Source organism: Eurypyga helias, unplaced genomic scaffold, assembly GCF_000690775.1.
Source record: "Eurypyga helias isolate BGI_N326 unplaced genomic scaffold, ASM69077v1 scaffold9986, whole genome shotgun sequence".
Taxonomy (NCBI): domain Eukaryota; kingdom Metazoa; phylum Chordata; class Aves; order Eurypygiformes; family Eurypygidae; genus Eurypyga; species Eurypyga helias.
The window spans coordinates 48,510-60,601 of NW_010257196.1; the positions used below are offsets into that span (position 1 = coordinate 48,510).

At 39.2% G+C, this 12,092-nt stretch overlaps 1 protein-coding gene across 1 annotated transcript in view; it reads right to left on the minus strand.

The window, feature by feature from the left end:
- FBLN1 (fibulin 1) overlaps nucleotides 1-12,092 on the minus strand; it is a 60,282-nt gene that overhangs the window by 35,083 nt on the left and 13,107 nt on the right. The window contains exons 6-12 of the mRNA XM_010153923.1: nucleotides 10,197-10,334; nucleotides 7,660-7,803; nucleotides 6,750-6,878; nucleotides 6,126-6,251; nucleotides 5,435-5,554; nucleotides 4,447-4,578; nucleotides 3,774-3,897 (exon numbers count right to left, since the gene is read on the minus strand). Of these exons, the coding sequence (XP_010152225.1) occupies nucleotides 3,774-3,897; nucleotides 4,447-4,578; nucleotides 5,435-5,554; nucleotides 6,126-6,251; nucleotides 6,750-6,878; nucleotides 7,660-7,803; nucleotides 10,197-10,334 (913 nt within the window). The remainder of the gene's footprint in view (nucleotides 1-3,773; nucleotides 3,898-4,446; nucleotides 4,579-5,434; nucleotides 5,555-6,125; nucleotides 6,252-6,749; nucleotides 6,879-7,659; nucleotides 7,804-10,196; nucleotides 10,335-12,092) is intronic.

The following is a 12,092-nucleotide window of genomic DNA, read 5'->3' on the forward strand; positions in this document are numbered from 1 at the left end:
CCGTTGGTTACGTTTTGGCAAAGTTCTAAGCAGTTAAAAACAGGTCCTAATAATGAGAAGCGACAGGCAACCTTAATAATAAGCAGACATGTCTAGAATATTTCCCAACCTGGCTCAGCGCAGCGCACATTTCTGATACGCTGCCATAACTGCTACTTTATCTTTTCTACTATTTTTCTTGGCTTAAATATTACAAATGTTAGACTTCAGCACTGCATAAAGAGAATTTAATTGTTATGCAATTTGAAAACAAAAAGCCTTTGGCAAGGCAGTACAACAAGTCCTATTGTGAGTAGCAGTTGATCTTAACTATCCTTGGAAAAATACCAGGCCTATAGGCTCATCTAGGAAAAAAGAAAAAAAAAAAAAAAAGAAAGGCAGCATTTAAGCAAAAGAGATAAGACCTCCATAAAATTGTTACCATTAAGGATTGGACCATGCCAGGCACTTTGCTGGTCTCTGGGGAAGGTTGCACAGGCTGTTTCCTCCAGAAGCTCAGAGTGTCAGAGTGTCTACACAGAGTCCTGAGCTTTCAGCATGTAGCATGGGACGATCCTGCAATCACTTCGCTTGACAATCACCACTGCAGTAGCCACCATGCAAAAATGTCTGCTTTAAAGGTATTGGGTAAGGAAACTTCTGGATTACTGTGGGCTGTTGCCTGTACATAAGGATTTTAAGGAAATATAAGAATGAACAAAACTCGAATTACAGACTGCGGCCTACTAAGTTGTAGCTGTTCCAAAGAAAATATTGGACAGTAGGGTAAAAAATATCCCATGAGGTGCCAACTTCATGGGAATGGAAAATATGTTCCTTCATATTATGTGCCAAGTTGGTGAAACTACCGTTTTGAATAAAAAGTAGGAGAAAAAGGTATCTGTAATAGACATGATTTTATGAGAATTTATGGATTTTATGAGAAGCCAACTATTTCAGAGTCCTGGCACAAAGTTGGATGAAAAAAAAAAAATTATTTCATTATCGTGCAGCAACTAGCAAGGATATGCTAGCTATCAGCTATGTTGGGTTACATATGCCAAATCTAAATTATTCAAGAATATGTAAATTAGTTTGGGTGCAAAAAGGGTGCTAAAGAGCTGTCTTATGAAACTGTTACCCAGTGGACACAGGGTAACCCAAATCATAAACCCTGATTCTGGCATGTTGGTTATTATAATACTTGTATACTGGCTAAGTAAGAGAGTACCTATCTCCGCACTGAAATAACCTGGGCTTTCTGCAATAAAGATAATGAACTAATTCTCTTTGGTTTATGCAAACCCATCTTTGACAATAAATTCAGTAACTGTGTCTGTAGCTGTTGAGAGGGGAAAACCTAGTAAATCCAACAAGATAATAACTCAAGGAATTAAAATAACTAGAACTTCACTGAGCAGCTACAGGATCTGTGTCTGACTCATAGCCTAATTATAGCCCTAGCACATCACAAGAATCCCTCGCTGTGAGTCTGTTCGAGTTAGGCAGAGTAAGCCATTACAGGACCCCAACAACCAGACACAGAAAAACAATTCAGACATTCTACTACTTTGCCCAAAGACACCTTACATCTCAAATAGCCATTCATTTCAACACATGCATAAAAATATAGATAAGAAGATGAAATGGAATGTGTGTGTACGATGTGTATTTTATAAACTGAACTTCGCAACTGAGGGATGTCCATACGAGTAGAAATCAGCTAATTCTGCTTATTGTTAATTTTTTGCTTATTGGCAAAGTCATTGCCAATGACTTTTTTTTTTTTTAATTAGGATACAAATGAACCCAAAATACTACAAATACAGAGAACATCTGCATCATGAGGCACTGCTTGTTTCTTGATGTGACAAATATAATTTAAAATTTAATTACTATTGACACTTCTCAGAATAAAAGCATGTTTTATAAATATCTGGGTTTATACCATTAACTCCCTCTACTGTACACTGATCAAATAAATATATCTGCTGTGCCACTTCCATGGCACTTCACAGCGTAAGGTTTAAATGGAAACCACAAAGTCCTGCTGATGAAGATCAGCATTAACTACATTTTACAGAGGAGGGTCAGAGCGCTCAATTTTATCGAAAAGATGAAATTGAGCATATGAACACTGAGCATGAAAAGCAATCATAGGCTGATGACAAATGTGATTTATCAGCTTTCCTTCCTAGCTGGTGAAGCATAAACTTACCTGGTCTGGGCACATGGAGGGGACTGTGGAGCAGCCTTCAGAAGAACCGCTGGAGTACAGGGTGGCCATAAAGCTCCAGGCAGGAAGAAAAGTCATCCACACCAGCCATAAACTCTAGCTACACAACAGAAATTCTGCAACAACTTCTCCACACTGCTAGCACCATTTGATGGGTATAAATGAGCTGCCAGCTGCTTCTCCTCCCATACCTATGTCTCATATTTTCAGCACTAGAATGCATAGACTTTCTCTGAGCTAGGTTAAGAACCACAAATGTGGTCAGCAGCTAATGTACCACTCTTGTTAGGGTTCTCAGCTTTTTTAACAGATGTGAAATGGTACTAAAAACAAGACATTCTAGCAAATGCTTTGCAACAGCACTGGTAAGGCTTCAGAGAGGGAGCTGTGCAGGGTTCAGTCAGGCAAGAGTTAACTCTCTTTACCATGGCTGCTAGGAAGCTGTGCTCCTGGATGCAGAGAGGCACTGGTAAGTTCTTAGCTGATGCTGGGGAATGCCGCACTGAATTTAAAGTCTTTCTCTGCTTCTGATCCTGCAGCTGCCTTCCCAGCTCTCACTGTCTTGCTACAGGCAGTGCAGGGGGGACACAGCTCAGACACCTGACCCCAACTGACCAAGGGAGTATTTCATGCCATAGTACGTCATGCTCGGGGCAGAGACGAGGAGGGGGTCCAGGAGCCATTACTCTCGCTCGTTTACTCCCGTGCACTTGCTGACACTCTCCCTGACTCTTGCGTTAGCTGCTTTGGTAACTCTGGTGCTGGCTTGTTCATGAGGGAGTTGGTGGGTTTGTTTAGTTTTCCTGGTTGTGCTATCGCTGAGAGGGTTCGCTCGGGTCCTGCTGCAGTAGCTCATGGGCTCTGGCCCTTGGCCTGCAGGTCTCGGCCTGCGATCGCTCTCGGGCTGCAGCTCTTGGGCTCTCTGGCTCTGACTCTCACTTCTCAGCACCTGGTTGTATATTGGTTAGTGGGTGGTGAGAAATTGTATCATACTGTATCATATGTTTTATTTTCTATTATTCTAATTCTGTATTAGTAACTGTATTTGAATATATTAATTTAGATATAATTAGTAAATAGTTATTATCTCAATTTTATGAGCTTCCTTACTTCTTTTTCCTCCGATTCTTCCCCTCCACTGTAGGAGGGGAGGGGGGATTTGTGAAAGCGGCTTTGTGGTATTTTGCTAGCCAGATTTAAACCACGACAGGAGCTAAAAACAACTCCTTCACTGGAGTTTAATAGTAAGGAAAGTCTACATCTGAAAGGAAGGAAAAGTCAGAATTTTGAAGCTGAATGTAACCTTCCTAACACGTTGCCTGCAAGGTAGCCCGAGAGAGAACACCAGCTTATGGCTCTAGAGATCATTATGATGCAAACCACTGACACAGGGCAATTTTTAAGGGAATATCTTTTTCTTAGACTGAAAGAAGAACATGAGAAAGGGACCAGGCATAGGTGTGTGCCAGAATCTGTTATGTATTCAGTCGGCAGTGGCATGACATAAAGGAGATCATGTCACCAAAAACCGTTCAACCTCAAAAAAGAAAGCACTTACGTATCTCCCGACTTGCGATAATTTTCTGGACATTCCAAAGACAGACAGCGAAAGCCTCCCTGGATGTTAAAGCAGGTCTCATTGAAAGAGCAGTTGTGGCTTTCTGCAACACACTCATCAATATCTGCCAAAAGGAAAAAGGCAAGTGGATTAAACACATGACTTTCCTCTACTTGCGGGTGCCAGATGATGGAAGTATCACATTAGGTACTACTGAACATGGGGTGCATTTAACCGTTATTACAGGCTTGGAAGGGGAGGGCAGGAGAACAAAAAAGAAGAAAACTAACACACACAACACACAAGAACAGGAAAAGTAAGAGCAGCACTGCCACTAAGTGGACAAGACATAAATATTTGCTGAAATGTTTACCGCATGTTATTTCCTTTTAATGGCTAAACTAACTCTTACCATTTTCCAGTGGGAATCTTCAGAATTTGTTACAATTATTTAATAATGTTATAAAAAGTATTCTCTACTGCCTTCTATAGTTCATAAGGTAAGTTTCCTGTATATTTTATTATAAAACACTGGTTTCTTCAGATTTCAGGTTGATGTTTACTGCTCTAATTATAATGTTGTATGAAAGGCATTTTTTAAAACATAAAAACTTGCTAGAACTTTCCAGAAGTCCACAATCCAGTCAGGTGTCCCTGCAGTATTTGAACTCACCTTGGCAGTTGCGTGCATTGGGTGCCAACCTGTAACCAATGGAGGGACAAGTACATTGAAAGCTCCCAGGAATATTAATACATCGAAAGGAACAGATATGCCCTCCAGTAGGTAAAGCACATTCATCAATATCTGCAAGAAGAAAACACCACTAACTTATTATGTGTTCATAACATTCAAACCAGTGGATGCATATGGTGTTCCCTCTGAGAGCTTAAAACACAATTTCCTGATTCTAATGGCTGGGCAAGGAGAAAGATCATCAGATAGGGGTGGCTCTAGTCAATAAACACCGTCAGGAATAAATGGAGATGTGAAGAAAATTAAAAGCAATATAAGGGCCCAAGAGACAATGTAAATGGATAATAGCAAGCACTTTACAGTGATGTCTATCGTACTACTTTACAAAAGGGAGGGAGAGGAATAGCTTTATCCTTGTTCTTACAAAAAGGAAATCGTGATGAGGTGTTCTGCCCAAGGTCTTATTGTCTAATAAGTCCTGGAGACCCAATCCAAATTCATGATCTTGTCCACGAGGTCACACCCACATCCTCCTTATATCTGAGGAAAACCTACTTACACAGTAGTTCAGAACCAACCATAAAAAGAGGATATAAGAAATACTACCTAGTAATATTACATATTACATACGTAACATGTAAGTGTGTTTGTATCTTCCCTTGCTGAAGACTAGAAATTCTGTTTGTTCCACAGGGGAAAAAACCCCAAACCATTTCTGGCCAGTTACAGAAGTATGCCAAGCTTCAGTTCAGCATAAACAGCACAACTGACACCATGCAAGCAGAGATATTTCTGTGAAGTAGGACATGGGTGGGACACCTTCATTAAATACAGTTTCACAGGAAAATACCAAACAGAATCCAATGTTAAAATGAAACAATTTCAGGTACATGGAGCTGTTCACATATATTACAGGGAGAATAAGAAATGCTCACTCAAGCTCTATCTGCAAAATGATAATTCTTACCTTCACATGAAATCCCATCCACATCACTAAGTTGAAAGCCACGGCGGCAGTAACACTGATAGGAGCCATACACATTGGCACACTCTTGACTACAGGGGCTGCTCTCACACTCATTTAAATCTGAAATGCAAAATTACATACCTGAACCACAAATTTCTCGCTATATTTGTCACTCCTATTACAGGACTAAGGCAAAAGCATGAAAGAATTTTTTTATTAAAAAAGGATGGTATGCTTGTCACTGAGTAAGCTGGAAATAGGGGACTTTGGGTATATTGCTCTCAACAGTCTGGCAGTACAGGCTAATCAACACTGTGCTAGTATATCCCACTGTCCTTCAAGGTCTGTGACTTGGAGGGAGTCTTTAGGACCACACTTGCATTTTTGTACCTGGATACCAGCAAGGCTGGTCTTGAAGATCTTGAATCTGACCTAGCTGAATCACCCTTCAAAATACAGTGAATGCAGACCCATACACCTCTGCGTGATCCAGCCAAAGGGCAATATATTGGAACTGTGGGCCACAGTGCCCTTATTAATCACAACACCATTCATGTAATCAAAGAGACCACACTGGGTTGATTTCTCGTGCCATTCCAGCGCAGTCTTACAAGGTAAAATCAAATGGACATAGCGAAACAGCAATGAGCTGTATCTCACACTATATGACTGACACATACAACAGACATACCTTCACATGACCTGCCATCAGTTGAAAGTTTGAATCCCACGGTACATGTGCAGTAATAGGAACCAGGAGTATTTTCACACTTGTGAGCACAAAGACGCCCTGGATAGCGTCTGCATTCATTGATATCTGCATGATAAATATATACAGAGGTCTGTGTATTGACTGGTTTCACCACAGTAGTAGTCTGGACAAGAACGTGGTCATAAAAGTTTGGTTTTTATTTCTGAGTTGTAAATTTCATACTTAAGAGGGAAGGACTTGTTCAATATGCTCATTTAGAAGCACCCCAGTGCATAACTGGATTAGATCTATAAAGAAGAAAGTTGCTTTGATCTTCAAAAGGAATTTTTTGCTGTAGGTGCATATAAGAGTATCACAGAAAACAATTATATGCACTCTCATAACCTTACCTTTTAACAGGATACCAGATAACATGTTGACAATACTAATACAACTTCCTTTGAAGTATCAGCATCTCTTTAATACGGTATTAGATTTATACAAACAATATAGTAGTCAATTTTACATTCAGATGAAAGAGGTTATGCACAGAGCAGTAACATTCTTTACACATTTTTTAAAATGCCATGGCTGCACGTATTTAAATCAATGGGTGTAACTTACCAATACAAGTTCTACTGACGACATCAAAAGAATAGCCAGATTTGCACTCACAACGGTAATTGCCTGGGGCATTTATACAAACGTGTCCTTCTCCACAAGGCTGATTAGAGGAAGAGCACTCATCCACATCTGAAAAAAGGAGAGAAGTGATTGAAAGTATGCTTCTGAGCATGCAAGCTGAGAGAAGAGCGACAAGTTAACATACTTCTGTGTCCCCTAGTAGTTATAAAGTGTTTTGAAACAGAAAGCAGGATTTTGATACAGCGCTCAGCTTCCAGAAGATCAGAGTTACAAATCCAAACTATACTTGCTGAAACAGGTTCTCTCTCAGGTGTCCTGTTAGTGCTGATGGATTTGGGAGAGAAAATAAATCAGGAAATCAGACAATCTTTGGAGGAAATCAGGTGCAAATCTGTTTTATGATGGACTCTCAGTATTCACGGATCAGATCTTCAGCTAGCATAAGATGCCAGTGACCACAGTCAGAAGTGCTTTGATTAGCCATTTGCAAAAAATTAAAAACATGCAAAAATACCTCTGTCTGCAAAAGCCACCTTAGTTAAAAGACAGCCAAAAGCACAGATGCCTTTCAACATTACTTGAATAACTTCTGTGGGATGTTATGAGGACGTTGTCTTATACCCTTGTACTGGGAAGATTTGAGACCACACAGCATTGTACTAATACACAGACAACGTCATTTTTGGGAGGGTTTTATGAGTTCTATGAAGAACAGAGAGTTAAACCTTATCATTCTACAATTGCTGGGACTGCCATGAGGAAAGGAACAGGATCAAGAATTAACTATGGGAATGAGAAAAACATGGGCAAAGTGCAAGAAAATGGTGAACATAAATGATAGATGTGATTTATTTTTCTTAAACATTTTTTCCTTCCAACTGTTACTTACCTACACATCTCGTTCCATCTTCATTGAGATGATAACCACGGCCACAGCTGGGTGAGATTCGCTGGCAGGTATACGAGCCATCAGTGTTAATACATATCTGCCCAGCTGGGCATGGCATGTTGGTGCTCAGGCATTCGTTGATATCTACAAAAGCACAAGTTGTCAGTGTAACTATCTGCTGCCTGAAGATTTTTAAGCTAAGATGCTTTCCTTACGTAATCCTTCAGAGGATTACATCCTGATGTAATCCCTCAGAGTTTGAAAAGTTCTGCACATGGGAGAATATAACTATTCATACCATTTAGCTTCACCAATATAATGCTTCCAGGGTAAAGATCAAGCTCCAGGGTATGAGAAGCTCAGATCCCACTGAAAAGCAGTGGAAATTGGATACAGAACTGTGTTTGTTTAAAAGCCTTTGAAAGTCTCCCCTAAACATATGAAGACATGATCAACATTTCAATTCACCAGCTCAACCAGTTATGCTGAAGTCTCTGCACTGTGGTGCACAGGGAATGAGTCATTTGGTAGTACATACTCAGATAGGTAGTAGCTGACTCCATTTTTACAGAGATAAACTACTGCTCACAGGTATTCACCATGAATACCTTCCCTTGCATTATGCCAAGTTATCCATGTAAACACATAAGAATGTCAATAGTTTATTTATGTATACTTAAGACTATGCAGCCCTGTACCATCCATCAGACGCAAGTCTGTTTTTTCACAAACTGGACATTATATCCCTTTGCAACAAAGATATCCTTTGCCCAGTAGGATCCTACTATAAAGTAAAATCTCAGAAAATGTAATGATATGAGACCAAGCTGTATTAGATTATGATCTGCTGTGGTGTATCTAGCCAAAAAGGTAAGGAACTCAGTGTTATGCAAGGTTAGCATGTGCTGTTAGCCTGAGGTAAAGGAGTTTCAGAATCAGGAATCAGTGGCGACAAGAGATATTGAGGCAACCTCTGATACCTGGAAATGTTAATGTAACTAAGACCTGACAGTTTGTAGGAGCAGCACTGTTTGAGAGTGCTTGCATCCCATAACCTTCACTTCAGCAAAGTCCAGCTTCACATGAATACTTCTCTGCCTAAAGTTTGTTTTAACCGTTTAACTGGCATGTTATCATCATTTTACACTGTGGTACTGCTAACTGTTGAAGAGCTACTGCTTTCCTGTTGGTATGGTATGGTAGTAAGCACAGGATAAAACTTGTAAAATGTTGGCTGCCTGAGGATGGTGAAAGGGATGTAGTATAATGTCAAACATTTCAGCTAGGTCTATCCCAGGTCACTCGAGTGAAAAATTTTCACCTTACAAAGACACTGGAAAACAGGAAAGTTTTCATAATTTTTCCCCTCAACACCACCTAGGGCAGCATTTGATTCACAGTGTGTAAAATCAGCCTGTGAAATTGTTTTGGTAAGTATTTTGATCAAATGCATTTTAGGCTACGTAAGTATTGCTGCTGCAAATTGATGTGCCTTTACTAATGTCAGTGAAGGCAAGATAACCACCAACTGCTGTGGTGCTGGTTATGTCAGACTTTAACAGGCTTGTTGTGCACAAGCACAACAGTGCATACAACAGTGGCCCAACAGTGCCTCCCCCAACAACGCCACAACAGTGGCCCCCTTCGTTGTAAAGGTCACAATTTTGTTTTCAGTGTCAGATGTTGTGCTACAGGGTATGATATGGTCAGAAGAACGAAGAGTTGACAATGAGCTAGAATTGGCAGCTGCTGCTGCTCAGCCAGTTCCACAAGTCCAGGACACGATATGCCGCTGGGGGAATTCAAAGTTAAGTTGAGACTTGAAAATACTACTCAAGAGAATAACTGATAGATTTGTAGGTCACATTAGACAATTCCATTTAGAGTCTGCTGGAAACCAGTAATTCTAACATATTTATATAAAGGTTATAATTCTGGAAACAAGGCATTAGCCTGACAGACTGTAATCAGTCTTGAAAATAGAACTCCTCTCCACAGTGTATTATAACTCACCCATCATTCTCATACGTAGTAAGATTCTTGATAGGCTATAACTATGAAGGGACAGGTCTGGAAAGACCTACATACCTGTAAAACCATGCATACTAATATCAACACAATGTGTTACAGAGGATGTAATAAATTACAGCCTTTTATTCTAAGCTCTAGCTAAAATTCTTTGGATAGAGGGAGATAAAACATATCACAAACTTTTTACAAATTTTATTTCAGATAAAATACCCAAAGACTTAAGGAAAATGTTCCAATGCAGTGCTTTACGTAACCTAAGCGCTTTAGGTAACCAAATCTCCTTAGAAATAGGGACCTAGTATTTAAGTCTTCTATTTAGACAGGTTTTATCTGTAAATCTTACCTGTGGGACCACGCTTGCTTTTAAAGGAGCAGAAAAAACACATGGCAGAGCAATGTATGCATGCATGAAGAATGACTTGAGAAGCTCAGAACTCACCCAAGGAAACTACAACTTATCTCACAGGCAACACTTAAGTATTCACTGAGATAAGCATGTGTCTTACCAATACAGTTGCCTAGCGCATCTTGTATAAACCCATTCATGCACTGTAGCTTGGGTCGGCAACGGAAAGATCCTGGAGTATTCTGACAGATAAAATCGGGAGGGCAGTTATGAGTACCAGTCTCACATTCGTCAATATCTGGTACATCACAAAAAAAAAATTGTTAGCAGGAGTTTGACAGGAGCTTTTTCATCACATGTAAAACATAAGACATAGTCAAAAACATCAGACAGATTAATCCTCAAGTGAACCTTTGCGCAATTTAGTACAGTGACCCAGGATCAATCTGACCTACCACCTCAAACAGAATCTCAGTAGAAAAAGATAGAATAAGTTAAGGTTTTTTAATTATTTTGCTATTAACCTTTTACATGGGGGTTGTTTATAATGCTTTACGAGTTTAGTTCTCACAACTAAATAACTTACAGAGCACCCGAAGCACTATGTTCAGCAGTGCTCAGCCTTGATTCAGCATTGTGCTTATACATGAGCTCAGCTTTGAAGATAGTAAAATTTAATTATATGTCCAAGTGCAATTTAATTTTAACCCTAGATCCAATGCAGACATTGTTCATTTCTTTTGTAAGTGAATTAATTGGTCTTGATTCTCTTCCATACTAAGGCTTGCAATATACTTGCATTATTGTGCTCTAAAATGCACATAAATATGATTTCTGCTCACTTTAATATTGCATTCCAGTTCAGAATAGAGAATAAATATTTGTGAATAAATTATGGTTCAGATAAAACAGACGAGGGCTAATCAGGCTTCATGCACAAATGTAACCCTGTCCACATAAAAGTAAATAAAATCTAATGTTTGCCACCTTGCAATAGGATGAAATCTCCTCAAGGTATTGAAATTCAGAAACTTCTGGAAACAGGATGCCTCAGTTTTCTCATTTATGCAATTGACAGCAGTACATGCAATTGCTTATCCCTAGAGCTTTGTGAGACAATGATTGAGGAGCCCATTTTAAGTTTAGGATGGGTAAATATGAATTGGGTTTGGCAGGGTTCTGTATGTTGCACAACTCAGTCATTTTACTTGGCACTTCAAAATTATGCATGAAGATGTATTCATTTTTTATTTTCATCACTATTAACATAACATTAATTATTAACATTACCGACATATCTTACCCAGTCAAGAAATTCATGGCATGCATAACTTACCATCTGTACTCCTTTTTTTCCAACAGAGAAAAATCGTTAATAGTTTCTGGTAAGCTATTTATTGGCTTAAATCTGATGTCATTCAATTCAGCAGAAATTTCACTTTAAAGGGCTCAAAGTTAGACCATGATACTTTGAAAAACATTGTCTGTATGTTCTGCAGGTTTTGCATTGGAGTTTGTTCACCAGCTTTTTTATTCAATCTATTATTCATCACTGATTAATTCCTAGAATAAAACCTTAACCAGCGTTTTGCTCAATTTACTCAGTGGAATGCAATTAGTCTGTTTATAGACAATTCTAAGCTCTGGAAGAAGATTTTCTCATAGTGGAAACCAAATCTACGTCAAAAGCTGTTCGCTGCTAATTTGTATCTCTGTGAAGGTAGCATATCAGGTGAAATTACGGATGTACATAACAGCATGCTTTCAGCTAGCTGCAACTTGAAATCAGTCGTTTCTTCAGTAAAAAAAGACTATTACCCTTGTGTTCAAGCATAGCTAGTCAAGCACAGTGCTTTTAACCCCTTTTCATTTTTAAATCCTTAAGAATGCTGTGATTAAGAAATTCACCCGTTTGTAACAAATTTAAACCTCCTGAAGACAAAGATTTACTTTTTTTAAAAGATGCATCTACCTTAGTGTTTTAAATTGAACCACCTGGTCACTCCACTGGCCACATTTCATTTCACACTCTGAAGTGTGCAAAGTTGATTCTTTC